General features: G+C 52.2%; 9 protein-coding genes across 9 annotated transcripts; 5 read left to right on the forward strand and 4 right to left on the reverse strand.

The window, feature by feature from the left end:
• Nucleotides 1–143: 143 nt before the first annotated feature.
• On the reverse strand, nt 144–525 carry NUU61_009823 (uncharacterized protein; the record flags this gene model as incomplete). The annotated part of the gene is made up of 2 exons (XM_056660348.1): nt 144–370; nt 405–525. The coding sequence occupies 2 exons, from the start codon at nt 523–525 to the stop codon at nt 144–146; spliced, it is 348 nt and encodes a 115-aa protein (XP_056506846.1).
• A 413-nt stretch (nt 526–938) lies between these two features.
• NUU61_009824 (cation:proton antiporter) lies at nt 939–2,811 on the forward strand (the record flags this gene model as incomplete). The annotated part of the gene is made up of 7 exons (XM_056660349.1): nt 939–975; nt 1,035–1,241; nt 1,325–1,450; nt 1,504–1,554; nt 1,604–1,724; nt 1,792–2,326; nt 2,383–2,811. 7 exons carry the CDS (start codon nt 939–941, stop codon nt 2,809–2,811), a joined length of 1,506 nt encoding a protein of 501 aa, XP_056506847.1.
• Nucleotides 2,812–3,176: 365 nt separating this feature from the next.
• Nucleotides 3,177–4,928, forward strand: NUU61_009825 (methionine aminopeptidase 2; the record flags this gene model as incomplete). Its single annotated transcript, XM_056660350.1, has 7 exons — nt 3,177–3,216; nt 3,281–3,406; nt 3,518–4,113; nt 4,188–4,451; nt 4,509–4,670; nt 4,730–4,816; nt 4,872–4,928. The coding sequence occupies 7 exons, from the start codon at nt 3,177–3,179 to the stop codon at nt 4,926–4,928; spliced, it is 1,332 nt and encodes a 443-aa protein (XP_056506848.1).
• Nucleotides 4,929–5,187: 259 nt separating this feature from the next.
• NUU61_009826 (sphingolipid delta(4)-desaturase family protein) lies at nt 5,188–6,710 on the forward strand (the record flags this gene model as incomplete). Its single annotated transcript, XM_056660351.1, has 4 exons — nt 5,188–5,382; nt 5,513–5,791; nt 5,887–6,228; nt 6,303–6,710. The coding sequence occupies 4 exons, from the start codon at nt 5,188–5,190 to the stop codon at nt 6,708–6,710; spliced, it is 1,224 nt and encodes a 407-aa protein (XP_056506849.1).
• A 608-nt stretch (nt 6,711–7,318) lies between these two features.
• On the reverse strand, nt 7,319–8,559 carry NUU61_009827 (uncharacterized protein; the record flags this gene model as incomplete). Its single annotated transcript, XM_056660352.1, has 7 exons — nt 7,319–7,756; nt 7,812–7,916; nt 7,972–8,087; nt 8,164–8,222; nt 8,289–8,311; nt 8,378–8,448; nt 8,520–8,559. The coding sequence occupies 7 exons, from the start codon at nt 8,557–8,559 to the stop codon at nt 7,319–7,321; spliced, it is 852 nt and encodes a 283-aa protein (XP_056506850.1).
• Nucleotides 8,560–9,517: 958 nt separating this feature from the next.
• NUU61_009828 (uncharacterized protein) lies at nt 9,518–10,567 on the forward strand (the record flags this gene model as incomplete). Its single annotated transcript, XM_056660353.1, has 3 exons — nt 9,518–9,599; nt 9,656–10,002; nt 10,088–10,567. The coding sequence occupies 3 exons, from the start codon at nt 9,518–9,520 to the stop codon at nt 10,565–10,567; spliced, it is 909 nt and encodes a 302-aa protein (XP_056506851.1).
• Nucleotides 10,568–10,997: 430 nt separating this feature from the next.
• Nucleotides 10,998–12,866, forward strand: NUU61_009829 (RAD52 DNA repair protein RADC; the record flags this gene model as incomplete). Its single annotated transcript, XM_056660354.1, has 3 exons — nt 10,998–11,261; nt 11,482–11,842; nt 11,890–12,866. The coding sequence occupies 3 exons, from the start codon at nt 10,998–11,000 to the stop codon at nt 12,864–12,866; spliced, it is 1,602 nt and encodes a 533-aa protein (XP_056506852.1).
• Nucleotides 12,867–13,382: 516 nt separating this feature from the next.
• On the reverse strand, nt 13,383–16,400 carry NUU61_009830 (putative esterase; the record flags this gene model as incomplete). The annotated part of the gene is made up of 4 exons (XM_056660355.1): nt 13,383–14,678; nt 14,743–14,840; nt 14,922–16,011; nt 16,092–16,400. The coding sequence occupies 4 exons, from the start codon at nt 16,398–16,400 to the stop codon at nt 13,383–13,385; spliced, it is 2,793 nt and encodes a 930-aa protein (XP_056506853.1).
• A 1,459-nt stretch (nt 16,401–17,859) lies between these two features.
• On the reverse strand, nt 17,860–20,849 carry NUU61_009831 (uncharacterized protein; the record flags this gene model as incomplete). The annotated part of the gene is made up of 6 exons (XM_056660356.1): nt 17,860–19,912; nt 19,968–20,004; nt 20,056–20,129; nt 20,267–20,498; nt 20,566–20,734; nt 20,808–20,849. 6 exons carry the CDS (start codon nt 20,847–20,849, stop codon nt 17,860–17,862), a joined length of 2,607 nt encoding a protein of 868 aa, XP_056506854.1.
• Between the last annotated feature and the right edge of the window lie 621 nt (nt 20,850–21,470).

Raw genomic sequence — 21,470 nt, forward strand, 5'->3', positions numbered from 1 at the left:
TATCTGACGGCCAAGTTCAATGGCTGGTCAATTTCGTCGGATGCTTGGGGCAGCTCGACATGCACTCCATGATTGATCAAAACCCAGACTACAGACTCGTGGCCGAATAGTACGGCTACCGTTAACGGGTTCTCGGAGCTGCGTTAAAATCCTTCTTCCCACCATTCTTTCTCCCAGTCCTTGTAAAAGCCGGATGTCGGGTTCGGGTCGACCCCATGGTCAAGGAATTGCTGAACGATCTCTGCGTGTCCACGTCGCGCTGTCACCACGATGGGCATCCAGAGTTGGTGACGCGTGGTACCGGGTGGAACGCCAGCTTCCAGCAACCGGCGCACGCTGGCTTTGCTCGGCGGCCCATTCCAGGGCCGGACTGGGGAGATTCTGGAGCAGATGTTGATAAAGACGCGGGTTCACTGCCGCGTAGAGACGGCGGCTGGCTTGGAATAGCGCGTTGAGGTCGCATTCATATTCCAGGTACTCGGAGATGGCCAGCAGAATTTCACTCGGAAACTCCACGAGCAGCATGGTTGATTCTGCTGAGTTTCATGGCCCCGAATGGGTCCCGCGGGCCGGGGGTTCTCAGATGTTGCCAGATCATTGTGCTGGTGGGGCGCGTATACACGAGGGAACGTGCGGTCTACCTTGTGCTTCATCCTTCCATCGCATATTCAATGAGATTATTATTATCGATGATGTGATGGGTTGAGAATTCCGTGAATTCCCTTCCTGAAGGAGGTTAACCCAGTATTAGTCAGGAATCCTGTGTATGCCTCGGCTAGAGGAACTGACGTTTTCAGGCTGGTTCCACCATGCCCAGACTGCCCAGACTGCCCAGATGAAGGGATCCCCACGTTGAGACCTGGATTGTGAGTATTTAAAGACTGGCATTACCCTTGTCTTGAACAGTGTGGCTGATAGCTTGAAGAAAACCCTCTAGTATGGCCGGCGGTTTCCTTCCATACCACGAACCCGGAAGTTTGTACTCCAACACATCCCCATGAACCTCTGCTCATGTCCCCGCTGATCAATCGCAGTTGTCCAGATCCTGATTGTCGTGTCTTTCTTCTTTTTCCTTTCCATTGCAAAATGGGTCTCGGCGAAAATCATCCAGGCCGGCATTATCGGCCAAATCTCTGTCGGCATCATCTATGGGGTCCCCTTGGCCAATATCCTTGAACATAACTGGCAAGAGACTTTTCTCACGCTGGGATATGTCGGTCTGATTTTGATCATTTTCGAAGGTTAGTGACAGAAAAACTCTTCGGCTTGGCGTCTTCGCATGGCTTTCTGGGACTTCGGGATAACTGATGTCATGCATTTCTAGGCGGACTTGGCGCTCGCGTCGATCTTCTCAAGCAGAATTTCACGTTGAGCATGGTGGGCGCTGCAACTGGCGTGTGCTTTCCAATTGGTCTTTCCTATCTGCTGCTGTATCTGGGGTTTGGGTTTGGTTGGTTTTATTCCTGACCAATTCCTCTATATCCAGCGCTAACGGTGGGCCAGGTGCCGTGGAGACGTTTATTATCGGGGCAGCTCTGTCCGCCACTTCATTGGGTGAGCAATTTCCACTTTATGTCAAGATTCAACTGCTGATCTTCTATAGGAACCACCTTTGCTGTGATCGGCTCTGCGTCTGGCTCGGTGAATCTCTCTCAGACTCGAGTAGGATCAGTTCTCATCAGCGCGGCTGTGATCGACGATGTAGTAGGGCTTGTGATGTTAAGGTGTGTTGCTTAAGTGGAAGTGTATATGGTGTTTACTGAACCCATCACGCTGACTCGTCTGATATAGTGTCATTGGCGACTTGGGGAAACTATCAGAGGGGGGCAATGTCAACTTGGGCTGGCTGATCGGCCGTCCCATCGTGGCATCGATAGGCATGGCCATTGTCACGCCCATTGTCACCAAATGGGTCTTTGCACCCTTTTTCCGCAGGTTCATCGAATACCACTTTGCGCGCTTCGACCATCTCTCCAACATCGTCCTGATGACCCTGGTTCTTTCGGCTTTTATTGCCATCGCCGGCTTTACAGGAACCTCTGTTCTGTTTGGCGCCTTTCTGGCTGGAGTCTTCCTCACATACCTCCCGAGCAAGCGCCCAGAAGGACCCTTTGTGGTCATGAGCCGCGAGGAGGGCGAACGTGAGGCAGATAAAAGCCCCACGTTCGTGCACACTTTTGAGAAGTATCTCTTGGGGCCGCAAGAGTATTTGATGGAGCCTTTGTTCTTCTCGAGTATCGGATTCGCGATTCCATTCGTGCAGCTATGGACAGGGAAGCGGATTTGGAGGGGGATCGTTTACAGCCTCCTCATGGCGTTTGCAAAGGTATCAACATAATGCTCCGACGTCATTTGTGGACCGCACTAATTATTTCCATCTAGTGTGTCGTTGGCATCTGGATACCCGTTTGGCAGCTCGTTTTGGGGCGAAAAGACGAGGACAAATCAGATCCACCCGAAAAGCAAAAGAAAGGACAACCTAAAGCCAAATCGAGCACGACTAACCACCAAGAAGCAAGCAAAAAGTGGAATCGGGCCTGGCTGGCCGCTGCACTGTTGGGGTCTGCCATGGTAGCACGCGGTGAGATTGGCCTGTTGATCATCGAAATCGGACACAATGAGACCTCGTACGTCAGTGACGAAGGATTCATCACAGGTATATGGGCCATTCTTTTGAATACCATCATCGGCCCGATTACTGTCGGTCTGATGGTTCGATTCTGCGCGGAAGATATTGGGCAGGGGGAGTGGGGATTGCAGGAGATTTCTACGGCTGACTCGAGTGCGAGAGCTGGTACTGAAGCCGTATAGATGCCGGTTCTCATTCAAAAGTCGAAGCCTGCCCGGGAGTTGGTTTGGGCTGTGGCAGTCTAGTACATCTATACTCTTAAGTGAAAATTGATTTCATGTTAAAATGTACATTGGTAAGACCAAATGACATCTTGATTGTAAATATAATACAATTTCAGTGTTTATACCTATAGTTTTCTTGTACTGATTCATGGATAGTTTGTCAACATAACCATGGATGTCATAGAATGCGATCTACCAGTTGACCAGTTGGTTGACGACCCACGGTTTATCTTATCGCAGGCAAAAATCTTTCCCCGACATCCGACTAACATTCCCCTCCTCTCTTAACCAACCATCTCCCCGCAATTAGTTCCGACTCCAGCATGGCAGCTCAGGCGAGTGAAAAGCTACAACAGCTTGACCGTAAGATTCCCCGATGGTCCAGTTTTCATCTACCGCGCCATCCATTTGACTGATAAGATACCAGTGGCCGGCCCAAACGGCGCCAAAGCGGACGCCCCCGCCGGCCAGGCAGCCCCCGGCGAGGCCGAGGACGATTCCGACGACGACCAGGAAGAAGGAGAGGGTGCTCCTGACGCTACTGCTACCGGAGGTGAGTGATTGATATTTCTCCTTTCTTGCCGCCCCTGCCTTGCCTTTTATTTGCCCTGCGCGCAAAAATACCCGGGAACCACAGAATTGCTGAACATTGGCATTCACACAGCGGCCAAAAAGAAGAAGAAGCGCAAGCCCAAGAAGAAGAAGAAGGGCGGCGCCAAGGTCCAGAGTGCGCCGCCGCGGGTCCCCGTCTCCACCCTCTTCCCTAACAACCAGTACCCCGAGGGCGAGATCGTCGAGTACAAGAACGACAATGCTTACCGCACGACGAACGAGGAAAAACGGTACCTCGACCGCATGAACAATGACTTCCTGCAAGAGTACCGTCAGGGTGCCGAGGTCCACCGCCAGGTCCGCCAGTATGCACAGAAGAACATCAAGCCCGGCCAGACTCTCACCGAGATCGCTGAGGGCATTGAAGACTCGGTGCGCGCACTCACAGGCCACCAGGGCCTGGAAGAGGGCGACAACATGAAGGGTGGTATGGGATTCCCCTGCGGTCTCAGCATTAACCACTGTGCGGCGCACTACACTCCGAACGCAGGGAACAAAATGGTGCTGGAGCAGGGGGACGTCATGAAGGTCGATTTCGGAGCACAACTCAACGGCCGGATCGTGGACAGTGCCTTTACTATGTCTTTTGACCCGGTGTATGATCCGCTACTGGCAGCGGTGAAGGATGCTACCAACACCGGTATTCGGGTAAGTGCCCGTCTTTTTCACACGCACAAAAAAAAAAAAAAAAGTAAAAAAAGTAAATCTAACTACCCCCACAGGAAGCAGGTATTGATGTCCGCATGAGCGACATTGGTGCCGCCATCCAGGAAGCCATGGAGAGCTACGAAGTCGAGCTGAACGGGACTATGCACCCGGTCAAGTGTATCCGTAATCTCAACGGACATAACATTGACCAGCACGTCATTCACGGTGGTAAGAGTGTACCCATTGTCAAGGGCAATGATCAGACCAAAATGGAGGAGGGCGAAGTCTTCGCCATCGAGACTTTCGGTAGTACCGGCAAGGGTTACGTGCGAGAAGACGTAAGTTGTGGTTGATTATGAATAGCCAGTATCGAACCAGCGCTCACATTTCGCTAGATGGAAACCTCTCACTACGCCCTGACGCCAGATGCGCCCAATGTCCCTCTGCGCCTATCCTCCGCCAAGAATCTTTTGAACGTGATTAACAAGAACTTTGGCACTTTGCCCTTCTGTCGGCGCTATCTGGACCGGTTGGGCCAGGAGAAATATCTGCTGGGAGTGAGTTTTTGATTGCCAATGGATTTCGGAATATATAACACATACTGACCGGCATCTAGTTGAACAACTTGGTTTCCTCCGGTATCGTCCAGGACTACCCCCCTCTGTGCGATGTCAAGGGCTCGTACACGGCCCAGTTTGAACATGTATGCACATATTCTTTCCCGTTCTGAGTTGATGCATTGCTGACTTGTTTCGCAGACCATTGTCCTTCGGCCGAACGTGAAAGAGGTGATCAGCCGAGGCGACGATTACTGAATGGCTTTTTATATACAGCGTTTAAGCAGATACCAGGACACTGCAAATATAAAAAAATCACCGAGCATCACCTAGTAGATTCATTACTTGAGATGTAAGCAAGATATCCGATGGGGGAAATTAAACTATGCGATGGCTTGGACGTAGGTGGGGCGGTGCTGACTGAGCGCTCCACTCTCTGCCGACTTCACCGTTGTTGAATATGTGGTTTCTCTCCTCTTCTCTCCGTGGCATCAATCGTCCTTTCAACCTCTCTGAAATGCCATCGGTCGTCGAAACTGCGGCGCCCCACCTTCGGGTGTCGGCAGCCAAGGCCTCTTCGGCCAAAACACAGGACTCATCTGCACGAACCTCGCCGCCGGAGGAGTCCTCGGTCGAGGACCGTTTCTTCTGGACATACACCGAGGAGCCGCATCGATCACGGCGGCAGGCAATTATCAAGGCTCACCCGGAGGTACGTGGGGCGTATTGTGTTGGCGTGGGCTGTCCGCTACGGCATAGAAGGGGACAACCATACCCGGAAGATTCAATCCCCTCGACAAACGTCAATTCCCCGGTTGCTGATTCTTGCTCTTTGAAATCAGGTCACCAAGCTATGCGGACCCGAGCCTCTCACGAAATATGTTGTCTTTGGCGTCGTCGCTCTGCAGCTCACCTGCGCCTATCTCCTCCGCAATACTTCGATGCTCGACTGGCGATTCCTGGCTACCGCGTACGTGATAGGTGCCACGGCCAACCAAAACCTTTTCCTGGCAATTCACGAGATCTCACATAACCTGGCTTTCCGCTCTGCGATGGCCAACCGACTGCTGGCGATCTTTGCCAATCTGCCCATTGGGCTGCCGTACAGCGCTGCGTTCCGGGTAAGACTTGAGATTGAAGAATTGCGTGGCCGTGTTTTCATCCGTATTTTCATCCATATATCAATACGTATACTAATGCATATCTGGATCTGCAGCCCTACCATCTCACCCACCACAAATCGCTGGGCGTCACCGGTCTGGACACCGACCTCCCAACAGCACTGGAAGCCTTCGTCCTGAACTCGCTGTTGGGCAAGACATTCTTCTGCACGTTCCAGATCCTGTTCTACGCCGTGCGGCCCATGTTCGTCTACAGCCCGCCCTTCACATCGATCCACCTCCTGAACCTCGCCGTACAACTGAGCTTTGACTACATCTTCGTGAAAACGAGCGGTTCTCTCCAGCCACTGTACTACTTGATCGCCAGCTCCTTCCTCGCGGGCTCGCTGCACCCCTGCGCGGGCCACTTCATCGCCGAGCACTATTTCTTCTCGAAGGTGAAAACCGGCGGCACCGAGTCCCTGGCCGACCAGAACAACAGCAAGAAGGGAGCAAACGCCTCCTCTGAGAGCCCACTCGACTCGCTACCCCCCCTGAAACCTACTCCTACTACGGACCCCTCAATATCGTCACCTACAATGTGGGGCTGCACAACGAGCACCACGACTTCCCGGCGATCCCCTGGACCAAGCTGCACAAGCTGCATGAGATCGCGAGCGAGTTCTATGAGCCGCTGCCCTGTCACCGGAGCTGGGTCTGGGTGATCTGGACTTTCATCCTGGACAAGGATGTTGGACCTTGGTGCCGTGTGAAGCGGGCGCAGGGTGGCCGTGTTGTTGGTGGTGGCACAGGTAGTAAAAGCAACAGCACCGCGAACGCCCAGAAGGCCGGGCGTGGTGGTGAGGGAATCTCGGCTGCATCGGCGGGTCCGGACGCTGAGGATGGCGACGGGTGGAAGGAGAGCGAGATCCAATGCTAGACTTGCACTTTTCTAGAACTATTTCAATTACCATGCTGTGGTCGGAGTCTGTGGGCTGGCCATCTGAAGGGGGAAAAAAACTTGCTTTGCCGATTCTGCTGAAGTTTATAGCCTCAATATCATATGTGTATATATCTTGGAATGTGAACACACCTAGGTGTTGGTCTATGGTCACATTAGTGGACTTGGTTCTACTGAGTAGTTCTATATCGAAGCCTACAATAGGGACGAAGTGCAGAAATGGATTATCTTGCGAAGGCTCCATCGTTTATCAAACAGAATGGAATCGAGACGCTCAGTCCGTTCATCATAACATGATATTAAACAACACAGGAAAGGACAAGGAGAAAAGAAAAAGAGTGAGACTGAGACTGAGACGCAGAGCCACAACAGTGCGCCTCGAGATGACCTGAACCACGACACTGGACGAGGTAAAATAAAACAAATACCGATACCGGAAAGATAACTTTCAAGGAAACACAGGAGGCTGATGCTAGAGAAAACACGGCAGGCTCTTCAAGAGGCAAGAGTAGATGAGAGGCTGGAGGAAAGGCGTCAGAGACGTGATCGGAGGCATAAAGGCAAGGAAATTGCAACAACAGCAAAGACTAGAAGAAGAAGTAGGCGATCAAGAAGCTGAGCAGGCACAACCCTGCCACGATCTGGATGGGCACACCCGCTTCGGTCTGCGCGTGCTGCTGCTGCATCGGGGCCGGGGGTGTCGTCGCCTCGCCGCCCGTCTTCCGCTGTCGCAATCCCTGGTCTGCGAGTCGGTCCTTGAGTCGTTGGATCTGCGCGTTTGCGTCGGCAAGCTGGCCCTTGAGCTCGTCGCTGGAGGGTAGAGCACTGGCCACGGCCGACTTGGCGTTGGAGATGGAGGAAGGAGCAGGTTCATTCTTGGGGGAGGTTTCAGACTTAGGCTTCTCGGAAAAATCGGGGGGAGGAATCGGGGATGCGTCGTTGGCGCTCTTCTTCGACAAGCCGGGGGCAGGGGTTTCGAAGTTTCCACCGGGGGACGTGTATGCCGGAGGCTCGTCGTCCACGGTCTATAAGGAAGATATTAGTTCTACATGAAGTTCGATGAACTACCAGACACCATACCGTCTCATTTGCGCCATTCTGGCTCGATGTCGAAGTCGCATCTGACTGCAACCAGAGCACTCGGATCTTGCGCTCCACCACCGACGACTTGGCGGATTTCTCAAACTGCACGTGCATTAGCCAGAGTGCGCCTCCCATAATGAGTTGCAGACGGACGTACAATTGAGGTGACATTTGCATACTCCATATCTGGGCTAACCGAGACGGACTGGACCAGGAACTTGTCCTTGCACTTTGCATCCGTTGCCGGCTCCTCCTTCATAGCCTGAAGCAGAACTACCAACAAAACCATCAGCTCATTTCTCTTGAGATCCACGCAGGAGTGCCAAGGGCGAGTGAACGATGGACTAACCTTGCACATCGACTTGCTTGCCGGGTTCGATACGGCCGGAGTTGGGGCGTACACAATAACTGGAGCATCGTCAGGATACCAGTCCCAGAGTAGGAGGTCGCGCAGAGAAAAGGAAGGGCACATACTGCTTAGGGGCGGTGGTTTTGACCTAGCACACAGAAACTCGTCAGACTAGCACTTGCATGATAAATGCCGAGGGCAAGTGGGCACGTACCTTGAACACCACCGCTTCTTCGTTCGTGTTGTGAAGATGCAGGACCTGGCATACTTCGTGGTTGAAAGGCCCTGTTCATCGGGATGTCAGCCACCCACGCCCTTGGAACTCGATCCACAGCGCTTGCAGATCGGGGACTCACGCTTGAAGCCTAGCTCGGGGGGATCGATCTCGATAGACATGGTGAACGTGGAGACGCCAGAAATGGGGATACAATGAAAGAAAAAAAAAGCCAAGAGATCCAGAACTGCACGCGACTCGAGTGCGATCACCTATAACCGAGACGGAGGGGAGTGCGCAACGGAAGTCGAAGCCTCAGGAGTTGACGATTGTCCACATCGGGGATGCACTGAGTCAGCAAGCACGTGATATAGACAGCTTCCAAAGTTTGCTTATTTTTTTCTTCTTCTTTTCTGTCAATTTTTCTTGGGATCATCTTGGTTTTCTTATTTGATAGTATGTCATATACACCATTTCTTGATCATTTTTTCGAGGGCATGGATCGGTGGGAATGTTCAGATCTCTCCTGGGGTCGCACCTCCCATCCTCGGGACATGCTCGTTTCCTGAGGCGCTGCATGTGATGCTTCCGTAGTGGGGTCTCATCCCACTTGATACCGACAGATCACTGGGATATTGACTTAGAAAATGGAGCTTCAACTATGAGATTTCAAAGGCCTTCAACGCCGAGATGTCCGGTACTTTTCTATGTCAACGTCTGAATCTCGAGTTGCGTGCTTCGTGCTTAGCCATAGTGTTTGGTCATATCTATGGTCTTTACACCGCTATGAATTGGCAACTCTTGTAAAAGATATAAAAATGAAATTATAAGCTTCTTCAACAGTAGTTACGATTCTCCTCTCTCTCTTTTTATTCCGCAAAACAACGCTTCAACCAGCAGCAAAGCAGCGTGGGGAGATCTAGAGGTCAACAAACCAAGTGGGCCCGCATCGCTCGCCGCCTTCAAAAGATACGTCACATCAGCAGTTCCCCTCGACGTCGCTTCTTTGCTTCTTCCCTTCCTTCAAGCTTCTGCCCACGAAATTCGCGTGGGTGTTTTCTTTCTTCCATAAACCTTACCTCCCCTTCAAAGACTACACACACTGCCCGCCCACTCCTTCTACCATACCCTTCAACCGCCATGGCGTCCGACCTGGACCAGCTCATTGAGATGGGCTTCGACAAAGAGCGAGCACAAATTGCAGTATCCAAGACCGGTGGCCGTAAGTGATCTTTTCCCTTGTGGCCAGCTCTACCACCAGACTCACAGACCACACAGTGCAAGGGGCTCTGGAATGGCTTGAAACAAACCAGGACAAATCGCTAGACGAGATCAAGGTAGAGCAGTCGCAGCAGGCAGAGGGCGAAGAGGGTCCTCCTCTACAGCCAGGCGAGCAAGCGCGCAGCTTGGTGTGCAATGACTGTGGCAAGAAGTTCCGCAGCCAGGCACAGGCGGAGTTCCACGCATCCAAATCGCAGCACGTGGACTTCTCCGAATCCACCGAGGAGATTGCTCCCCTAACTGAGGAGCAGAAACAGCAACGACTGACCGAGCTGAGGGAGAAACTGGCAGCGAAGCGGTCGGTGCAATCCGAGCAGGACAAGGCCGACAAGAAGAGGAATGAGGTGCTTGCTTGCCACGGTCCACGAGCGATAGATGGAATGAGCTGATTGTTTTTGCTAGGAAATCCGGCGGAAGAGCAATAAGGAGAGTCAGGACGTGAAGGAGGATCTCCAGCGGAAACAGCAGCTGAAAGAGGCCGCGAAAAAGAAGAAGGAGAAGCAGGATGATATCGATGCCAAGAAGCGCATCAAGGCCAAGATTGAGGAGGACAAGGAGGCGCGCCGCCTGAAAGCGGAGCGCGAACGTGCTGAGCGCGTAGGTGTGGCCCCTCCACCCCAGCCCGTCGCTGCTCCGGCACCCACCACTTCCGGTCCAGTGGCGTCCAAGCCCGCTTCAGCCTACACTGAAACTCGTTTGCGATTCCAGACGGCCCAGGGTAACATCATGAAGACGCTGCCCGTCACTACGACGTTGTTTGAGGTGGCTGCCGCTCTGAAGCAGGATGATGGGATCGACGTGCAAAGTTTCACGCAGAACTTCCCGAGGAAGGTTTTTAACAACGAGTTCTTTGGGGAGACCTTGAAGGAGCTGGGACTTGTGCCTAGTGCTAGCCTCGTTGTGCAATGATATGCTGGTAGCGCATCTGGGGACGACAGGGCACGTATAGCTTATGGCGAAGAACGAGAGATGAAAGAAATCGCATTACGAGGGCGTAAGAATGTTGTGGCATAAATAAATGACACGAAATCATGCTATTGATCTAAACCTGTAGCGGCTTATTGATTGCGATAATATCACAAGTCGAGTATAGATCCAGTTTGCCTTTTATCGCCTTATCGTGAGTCACGTGGTGTCGCGATGGACCCGCGTACGGGTGCCTGAGACGCGCTCGACACGCCCGCACCTCCCACGCCATAGAACCACCCATTTGCTTTGAATATGCCAGCGTGAGTCCCATCAGCCTTTGAACTGCAACTTCAAGCTGTCCGTGGAATCAAAAACTGATCGTGCCATTCCCAGCGTTGGCGACCAACATCGCGGCGGCCCAGCATCCATCATGATGCCTAATGCCTCGGGTGCCGTCACAGCGAATCCCTTTGAGGAACCTGAAAGCCGTATCAGTGAATATACTGCACAGGAGATTGCCACTCTCCAAGCCCGTCTCGACAGGAAACTGGGCCCCGAATACATTTCCTCGCGACCGGGAGCCGGTGGACAGCGGGTCCACTATCTCGCCGCAGACAAATGCATCAATCTTGCTAATGAGGTGTTTGGGTTTAATGGCTGGTCCAGCTCGATTCAAACTATCCAGATTGATTTTGTGCGTTTCTCTCAGGTGGCGCCATTTTGGAAAACAGCGGCTGACACGCTTGGATAGGTCGAGGAAGCCCAGGGCACCGGCAAGATAAGTTTGGGCCTGTCTGTGATTATGAGGGTCACCCTCAGGGATGGGACATTCCATGAGGTACATTTACAAACCTCATTCAAAATATCATGGACTTCCATGGGCCATCTCGGGACATTGGCTAATCCCCTGCTAGGATATTGGGTACGGACACATTGAGAACTGCAAGGGCAAGGCGGCGGCTTTCGAGAAGGCGAAGAAAGAAGGGACAACAGATGCCCTGAAACGTGCATTGAGGAACTTTGGCAATGTTCTGGGAAACTGTGTCTACGACAAGGACTATGTTTCCAAGGTCACCAAAGTCAAGGCGACGCCGGCAAAATGGGATGTGGATGATCTCCACCGTCACCCCGACTTTGCCCCCGTCAAGAAGGAACCGCCTCCACCAAGGCGATTACTAGAAGACGACGATCTTCCCCCTCCTCGCCCCTCTGGCCCTGCCAATAGCGGTCACTCTGGCAGTAATGCCAACTTTGATGGCGATGGGGAATTTGGGAGTAGGTTGTCGTTAATCCGATCTCACTGCCTGCCTAACATTTCCCAGGTGATCTATTTGATGAAGCAGACTTCGTGGTCGGCAACACAGGCAATCCTGACGAGATCACAATAGAGCCTGACGTCCAAAGACAACCGCCCACGCCGATGAACAACCCTGCCCCAAATGGGCCTGCTCCAGGCCGGTTTAACTCTGCTGCTGTAACGCCGTCGAAGCCAGAAAGATGGACTCCCGGGGGTGCAACAGGACGACCAGTCCCACCGAATGGGCGGCCGAACCTATCAGCCATGCCAGATCAATCCGCTGCGCAAAGACGACCCGGGCCTGGCCCTGGCCAGGCCCAAAATATTCCGAATGCTAGACCAAGCGTACCACCCATCGCTCAAGGCAATGCCGCTCAACCACCGATTAAAAGAGAGTCTGCCGCTGGGGCCAACCAGGACATGCAACCACCACAGAGCACCCCATCTGCTGGATTCTACTCGGCGCGAGCAGTTGACCTCCTTCGTGATAATCCCAACAACGTCCCTTCTGCCGCACCGCAGTTCGATCCCCATGCAGACAGTCCCTCGATCCGCAAAACCGCCGGTGTCGACCACACCAAAAGTGTTCCGATCTCCAAACCAATGCTGGCCAGCGCCTCTCCCGCGACAAACAACTCGCGTGATTTCGTTAACCCAGCCACTGACATGCAGCGCCGACTCGGTGCTCCCGGTGCAGGTGGAGGAGCCGGCAGCCCGATGAGCCGGGGCCCATCCACCTCGTCCTATCGTCCTCTGACCCGACCCAACATCGACCCAAAGAATGTGCCGAATAACGCAGCTGCAATTAACCGAGGAAGCGTCCCTCCCCAGAATTTGAATGGAAAACGACCGCCCCTGAATGATGTCACCAATGCCAATACTTCGCCCGACGCGCAACCCACTGGTCCTGTTGCTGGCCCGAATGACCCTAAACGACCCCGTTTTGCGGATGGTGATTCCTCTGGTCCGCCGCAACTACCTCAGCATCCCCCGCCGCAATAAACTCCAGCCCAATTTGTTTTTGTTGTCTTGAAAAATGCGCATCAACATGCTATTAGCGGGCATTACTACTGGTTTTTGTCTCTCTGTGTGATTTGATTCTGTCATATGGCGTCTTTTGTCCGGCATATCCAGCGCATGGTGGGTGTTTCGGAGTCTGAAAACTAAAGGAGTGATTACAACCACGGCAAGCGGGATAGTCTCAATTTTGTATGTTAGGGTATTTTAGAATAGTTTGACTTGGCGGTCCACCGCTCATTTATCTTCGTATGTCTCCGTTTTACCAAATCGTGCTGGTGTAGAAAACAAGGCCTGTGGCAAGTCTTCAGCTCATTTCTTTGCCGCGTTGTTTACCTAATTTTATACATAATATATTGCGTAACATCTTTAGCTTCTTTGGTAGGACACTCAAATCTCGACATATTGTTCTCGTTCTCGATCTCTATACGGAAATAATATAAATAATTGGTTGTCGAATTACTAGCCAAGTTCTTCCTGTTATATCCCCAAACATACCGTCTATGTTGGCATGACGGGCAATTTCGGGTCCTTGATAGACCCATCGTCGCCCTTGCGATTGGAATGCTTGCACGTGTTGAACCACGTCTCGGCGGTGTTATCCAGCGAGTGTTTGATGGAATGCATGTCGGCACGGCCGTCGCCGTCCAGGTCAGGGAAGTAAGTGCAAGAACCAGCGGAGGCGCCTTGGAACTTGACACCGACCCCGTCCCATTCATAGCTGGAGCCCTTGACCTCCTTGGCGCCCTTATTGTACCATATGCTGCCATCGCCGTTGAACTTGTCCGTGTGGACCAAGTCAGCCTTGCCGTCGCCATTGACGTCAGCCCACTGCAGGTTTGCGCGGTCCTTGTCCTCCGAATACTTGAACTGCGTGACATGCTCCCACGAGTCGTCGTCTTTGTGCACGTATCCCGAGGTGCTTCCGTCCTTCGCCATGCACAGATAGTCGCCCTTTCCGTTGCCGGTGATGTCGGCAAACCGCACGGGCGTGTCGAAAGGATCTACACCTCTCTTCTCGTCGCAGGAGAGATCTGACGCCGGGTTGTCGTCGTACTCCCACTTGAAATCGTCGTCGGCTTTGGCCGTTTTGATTTTGTTCCGCCACAGCTTCACTCGGTTCTTGTCATCTGGATCTGTCCAGATAATGTCGCATGCTCCGTCGCCGTCCCAATCCACCAGGTGCAGGTCCCGTCGGTCCAGCTTTTTGTGAATCGCCTCGTTGAGCGGATCCCAGATGATCTTGTTGGGGCCCCAGAAGCTATCGCCCTTGGACACTTTGGTTTCGCCCTTGTTCGGGTAGAGGCGCATCTCGCCCCTGGAGCGAATCCAGACATAGTCCATCAAGCCATTGGTGTGGCCCATCATGTTGCAGTACCTGTTTCCATCGGCTGAACAGTACACAGAGAGAAAATCAGCAAGGAAGGCACCGGGTTGCTTGGAGAGATACATATCCATGTCCGACGTACCTTTGATCTTCGCAGCCCCATAGCCCTTGCTCTTCCACACATGCACAGACACTCCGTCATCGGTATTCTCAATCCAGACGTAATCCTGGCGTCCCAGAAGCCCAAAGTTTTGTGGTTCTCCATAAACCCGAGCAAAATGGACTTCGCTCCGCTCACCATCTTTTTCCCCGACTCCATTGTGAGTCGGGCCTGAGTCTTGGCCATCTTGGTAGCCCCGGCGCCAGATAATATTGAAGTTGTCGCCTTCATCGGTTTTGTTACAACTGCGGGAATTGGTCCAGGTAGTCGTTTCGCCCTCGTCATCTAGCCAGAGCCAGTCATCTCGCCCCTGTGTACGTTGGTTTGTCAGATTATACACGGATCTTGGCAGCGTGCTGCTGTTTACTACTCACATCGCCGTTAAGATCCTCAAAGCGAACCCCGTTGATGTCACCCATATCTTCGCCATTGAACACCTTTCCCAGACTCTGCCAGTATTCTGGTTTATCCCCTGGGATGCATTGTCACCTATTAGCATTTCCCTCCCGGAAAAGTATCGTCACCAGATAAAAGGCATGGACAAGCCACTCACCGGTCCCGCCATTGCGCCAGCAATAGATGTCGCCGTCGCCCTCGACCCCACAGTAGTCCACACGGCCGTCGCCGTCCATATCTGCCAACCGGACCTTGTTCTGAGAGTACTCAGAATCCTTGATTTTGCCGATCTCTTTGAACGACGGGGGCGAATCGCCCTTCCCATCGCCCTGGTTGATATCAACGTAGGCGTTGCCCTCCTTGCCAAGGCACACATAATCGTCCAGACCATCTCCATTGACATCGACGAAGCGGACGCCGGCAGGGTTGCAGAAGATATTGACCGCGGCGTGGTCGATGCTCTTGTACGGCTTCTCGCCGTCGCCGGTATTCTTCCACACATGGAAAATGATATTGTCCTCTTTCTCCTCCCAGTTCAAGAGATCATCGCGGTCACGGCTGAAGAGCCGAGCGAAGATGAAGTCCTTCGACGCGGGACTGTCCACTTCCAGAATGGTGCGTCTGCTCTCCGAGTCGTGGTAGTATGTGCCGTCGTCGTCGCCGCTGCCATCCTGTGTGAGTCCTCCCGCCGAGGATCCACTGCCATAGTCCTTCTCGCAGGACCCGCCGCCCTTCGTTTCCACCGGGTCCTTGATCATGTCCTTGGAAACCGCTTTCTTGATCGTCTTGTACCACACGGCCGCCATCTTGCTGTACCCGTAGTCATTCGGGTGGGTATCGTCGGTCGTGCCATCGGAGTGTTTGTAGTCGTTGGGGTATTTGATCCAGTTGTGGCCGGGATCGGGCGATTCGGGATCCATGTCAGCTAGGAGGATATTCTCGCCGTCATCGCTCAAATCCTTGACCAGTTTCCGGTACTGTCTGTTGGCCTCGGGCTGGTTCTTGGCCGTGTCCTTGTCGTTGGATGGCAGCAGAGTGGACATCACGATTAGGGCATCTTTCATGTCGTCCCCCTTCCGCAGACTCTTGATCAAATCATGTATACGATCCCCGACGCCTTTAACGTCATTCTTGCGGCAGTCGTTCGTGCCCGCGTTGATCAGAACCACATTCGGTTTGTAGGAAAGCGAGTTCTGGCCGGCTTCTTGGATTTTAGTGATAACATCGCCCGTGTGTGCTTCGACGTCCTATTTTCCCCACAAAAGATTCAAATCTATCAGTTCACGTTTCTTGACCCGACGGAGGATTCACTATCCTATATACTGACATTGTCTTTCATGTTGCCATTGTTCTTGCTTCCAACCATATCGACCTCATACCCATCGTACCGCAGCTGATCCCGGAGGGGCTTGCGGTATCCATTGCCCGTGTCGGAGAGATATCCCCAGGTGAGCGAGGCACCGAGGGGCAAGATGCGAAGCTTGACCTTGTCGTCTCTCTTCTGGAACTGGGATCCGGAAGAGTTTAAGGATTTAACATTCGAAGGAATATGGATCGCGTTGACCGTGCAGGTGAAAAGAAACCAGAGAATAACCAGGGCCAATGGCCGCGACGAAATCCACGAAGCCCGGTCCATGGTGAGAGCTGCTGGACCGGAGTTGTCTCAAACAGTATCTTATGAACCCGGCGGAAGAAGCAGGAATCTACACTTCCACGTGTTTTGACAGACATCACACAATCGGGGACATTGTTGCTTCTAACATAAACAAGCCTACGGGCATTTTCTCCACGGTCTCCATAAGGGGCGATTAGTATGGCCCCTGGAGGGCCAAGCTAATTTAGGAAAGGAACTAGCCGAGTCATTGAATGTTCATGCTCATGCACTATGTAACGTCCCTTGGCTCCAGGGGACGGTTTTATTGCAGTAACCGCAGGCGTGTGCAAAGCAAAAAAGAACAACAGAGGTAGGGCACGATAAGCTTTCATAGATCTCACTGTAAGATCAGGCCGACCACGACGATCCTGGAGAGCCAACAAAGCAAACAAGGAAACAAACAGCTCCAGAAGCTATGATGTAAACTTGCCAGATGTATGTACTCCGCGTCTCCCCTGAAAATGAGTCTTTCCTCTTCCCCCCAAAAGGGTCTTGGCAGTTGCATGGAAATTTCTTGACCAAGGACAGTCAGTATACGAGTCGTATAGAGTAATGATGCCGAGCAAATCCACTTTTTGGGGAGGGGGGTTTCTTTGCACAGCCCACGGATGATATTTGCTTGCGGGGGAAGAGGGCTTGATTAAGGAGACAAGCAAGTGGAGTAGGAAAGAAAGGAACATCAATCAAATCGCTACCCCGTCATAATCCCTGTTTCTAATTGTAGCAGATGTGGGCAATGACTCCTGCTTGTTGTCATTCGTTTAGCCCTGTCGACTTGGCGCCGAGAATGAGATCGGCGGCTCCACTTGTCTCGTAAATGCTGTCTCTACTGCACAGCTAGGGCCTTGGCAGCTTCTTATTGGGATTTCCTTTCTGTTTAAGTGGGTTGGAGGAATGGGGTCCAGGGGAGGCGAAGGAAGCAGAAAACTCGCATGGATGCTTCGCGGCCATATCAATATACGGTATGCTCCGAGGTGGAATATCAACACAAGCTACGCAATTACCAACTCTACATTGTCTACTGGAACAAGCGAAGATTTGTGTAATCAAACAGCAAAGATTGAAATATCCTCACTTCCGTCTTTCCATATTTCCATCAGCGGGAACAAGAAATGAAAAATATGGCGAAGACGAAGACGAAAGAGAAGATGAAGCGCAACCGACGAAGAAAAGAAAGAAAAGAAAACGAGCACAAACGCATTAGTGTTCAGAACCAGCCACAAGCAGCAAATCTTTGTCTTGCAAAGCCACTTGCGCAAATTCCGAGTTCGAACCGGCCACAGCACAATCGAGATGCATTGACGAAAAAGATGAGGACAATCGAAAGAAAGCATGGATCTCCTGTCTGGGTATGAGAATTGGAAAAGGATTGGTCGAAAATTGAAAAACAAGACGCGCTGCATGCTGCTGCATGAAATTCATCGAAAGAAATCGTAATTGTCTACTGGCGACGAGGATTGAACGGAGCAGGGCCAAGGACAGACACATTGGGCTGATTCTCGGCCTTGGGAACCGCTCTCGCGGTTGACTGCTGCGAAGATGGAAGAGGTGCGCGAGAGACTTCCTTGGGATGCTTGTCAGAAGAGATCGTGGAGCGAAGCATGGGTGGAGGAGGACCGATGGTCCGGACCCCAGACAGTTTCTGGGTCGGCCGCTGGGGAATATTGGGGTTGCTTTGCGACAAAGATCGCATTGACATAGCGATGGCAGGCTTGCTTTGCACCTCGCTCACCACCCGCTTTGACATGTTGCCCGTCATCGAAGGAGGTGGTCTAACCCCAATCACTTTGGCCTTTCCGAATTCATGGTAGAGAGTCCAAGGAACCGCATGGATCGATTTGTCCAGAGGGTTATTCTTTTTCTCTTGCTCGCGTGTGTTAGTAGCTTCAGACTCTGGGTTCGCTTTAGACCAAATTCTCTCCGAAATCGTGTCAATTGCCTTGGGAGCTGGGCCTGGCTTATTCTCTTGGAGTACCTGCGGTTTCTCAGCCTCGGAAGGGTCCGAAACCCTGAGTGTTTCGAACCCGATCATGCAATCTGAGCGATCGCTCTTCAGTGGAGTCATGGGCGGCTGGGCTTCAATGGGCGTCGGGTGGACCATAGAGTCGCTGGAAGAGGGGCTGTGAACAGGGGATCGATATCCCGAGAAGCTTGGCCTGATTGTCGAAGGGGCCTGTGGCCCGGTGGGGGTTTCCTGCAGCCAGTCCCGCATAAATGAACTGCTGAATTCTGGAGTATGGGTCGGATTGCTCTGGTCAGATGTTGCTTTCCCCGGCGTTGGAGTAGTAGTCGGGAGGGTGAGCGGAGACTGGATCTTATTATTCTGCTCAGATGCATTTTTGGCAGGTGCGATAGTAGCAGCTGGGAAAGTGAGTGGAGACTGGATCGAGTTGCTCCGCTCAGATCCCGGTTTGGCTGGTGTGTTATTAGGAGCTGGCAGAGTCAGTGGGGATGCAAGAGCTGCCGCCATGGACTGCATTTCTGGAGATACACCAAGAGCTCGGACGACGTTCTCTCCCAGAGTATTCTGGCAATCGCTCAATTTCTCCACCAAGTCCCTGGCAAGTTTCGACAGCTCGCTCATGTATTGCGCCTTCTGCACTTCTTCCTTGGATTCTGGTTGTTTCTCCAAGCTCTGAGTAGACGTATCCACCTCCGAAGGAACAGAGGGCATCGTTATCAATGCCTTTTCAGTATCCACAGAAAATTCCAGGCCCTTCAAGTCCGCAAGTCCTGGACTCAAGATGACTTCATTTGGCTCTTGTTCGATTTCTTCTTTCTCAGGGGAGCCAGCGTGCATATCGATGAGATCTTCACCAGAGTCGTTCTCAATGAGACTCTTGTTCGCGCGGCCATGGTCCGGGAAAGCAAATGAACTGCCAGGAGTCGTTGGAATGTTCACTCTGGATGAAGATGTTGGGCCTTCATGGAAGATACTCTTTCTGGCATCCTTTCGTTGAGAGTCACTAGTCACCTGTGCCATACCAAAGGGTCTCCCTCTCAAACCCGTGATGCGTGAATCATGCGAGATGGAATAGGGTGATTCCCGTGCGATTTGACCCTTCGAAGCGACAGACTCAGAAGGCGGAGCAGCTTTCTTTGGCATATTGGATGCAATAGGCTTGACCGGCGGCAGTGTCCGGGTCCGAGAGGGAGGCGTCGGTGTCTCCGCAAACCTTGAAGTTGAAATCGAGGATGGTGCAGTAGGGGTTTTAGTAACAGCCGGAGTGGATGGCGAAGCTCTTGCAAAGATTGAGGCAGAAATCGAAGCCGACACGACAGCCGCTCTGCCATTGGCAGGCGTCGAGACCGGAGTGGCTTTTTCGGGCTGGGGAGATCTAGCTTGATGCTGGGGTTGTTTGGTGGTGGCCATAGATGCGGCCCGAGGCGATGGGGCCGACGAATTTTGATCAGAATCCGGTGCAGACCAATAGGTCTTTCGAGCAGCAGCCATAAAAACCTCTGGGGCTGTGATCTTTCTCGAGAAATCCTCTCTACTTGCCAAGTTAGAGTGAACAATGTGATAAGCAAGGTCAATCAATTACTTACATCGGCCTCCTGGCTCGAATAGCGGCAGCCCTGGGAACTGAGAAATCTGTTAGTAGTGCTTATTGAGAGAAGAGTTATAGTCACTTACTGGAATCCTTTCTTCTTCCTCTTCCCCTGCCCCGAGGGCTGTCGTCGCTGTTAGAATCCAAGGCAGGGTCCAGCCTAGAGATAGAGCCGGAAGAAGCATGGGACCTGTGACGAGATCTGGAAACGCCTCCGGCCGACGAAGCACGGATTGTCCTTGCCACAGAGTAAGTTGCCATTGGTTAAGTACATCAACAGGTGGGGGAAGTACTTACTTAGAGGATATCTTCGAACCACGCCCTCTGGTCCCAATCACTCCGCCGCCACGACCCAGGGACGTTGGGGGATGAATGTGATGTTTCTTAGAGCCCTTGGTCTCTTTGAGCGAATAATCTTGACCTTCACCTTGATGCAACATGGCTGTCAAATGGGCACGGTGGCTCTGTCCGTGCATCATGTCATCAAGGTGCTCGAGGCCTTCTGTATCAGCGACTGATTTGTACAAGTCTATTCATGATTAATAATTGTTTCTTTTAGCAAGACCCCAAGAATTTCAAGTTCGATCATAGCTGACCTGACCATGCCGCCAACTTTTCTTTGTGCTGTTCAGCATCACGCTGAGCAGCAGTGCCAGGGATATTCGACGCTCTCCTGGCTTCGATTTGTTCAAGGCGCAAATGCGCCTGACGTTTCTTATCATCCGTGGTTGTGATGAATTCTCGTCTCGCCGTACCCAAATCAGCCTATCGGAGTAGTCGATTGTTAATATATATCTTAATATGACATACCACAAATAATTCGTCCAATGTATCTTACCATTTGCAGCTTTTGAAGCCGCTCAAGCGCTGTTGGGTCCATCCTGTCAGCAAGACACGGATGCGGAAGTGATTCAGGTAGCGGAAAAAGATCGAGGTGACTGGAGGAGGGGAAAAATATTGCAGTTACAATCGTGTGTACTGCGCAAGTGCCGCGAGACTCGTGTCGTTTCAGCAATAGCGAAACTCTGCGAAAAGGAGAAAGTGTCAAAAGGCGCGAAAGGAAAGTCTTTGGGGAATAAACACCAGATAGCCCAAGGCAGCGAAGTCTTTTTCAGAAACAACTCGCGAGAGCTGACTCTTTGGCCTCGGCCCTAGGCTTCCCGGTGTCTATCTGGAAAAGAGAAGAACAAGGATGTGCGATTGGGAGCGGAAAAAGCGACGACAGAAAGAAAAATGGCAAAAGATGCAAGTGCAAGAAGATGGAAATAATGCAAGTTAAGGGAAGAGGGTGGAAAGAGGAAAGAGTGGTGTGCCTCCGGGACAAACGCAAGTGAGGCAGCTGTTTGGCCTGCGCGTTGGACGGCTCCCTTCCTGGACTAGACAGCCCCGCCGGTGACATCGTCGGATTAAAATTGTGATTATTAATTTTCGACGCCAATTTGGAATTGCAGAGCACACAGGCTCTTGTCAATGTCGGTTCTCGAGGCCAGTCCGGAAGTGT

This window comes from Penicillium alfredii (assembly GCF_028826965.1).
Source record: "Penicillium alfredii strain IBT 34128 chromosome Unknown utg000012l_segment0_segment0, whole genome shotgun sequence".
Lineage (NCBI taxonomy): Eukaryota > Fungi > Ascomycota > Eurotiomycetes > Eurotiales > Aspergillaceae > Penicillium > Penicillium alfredii.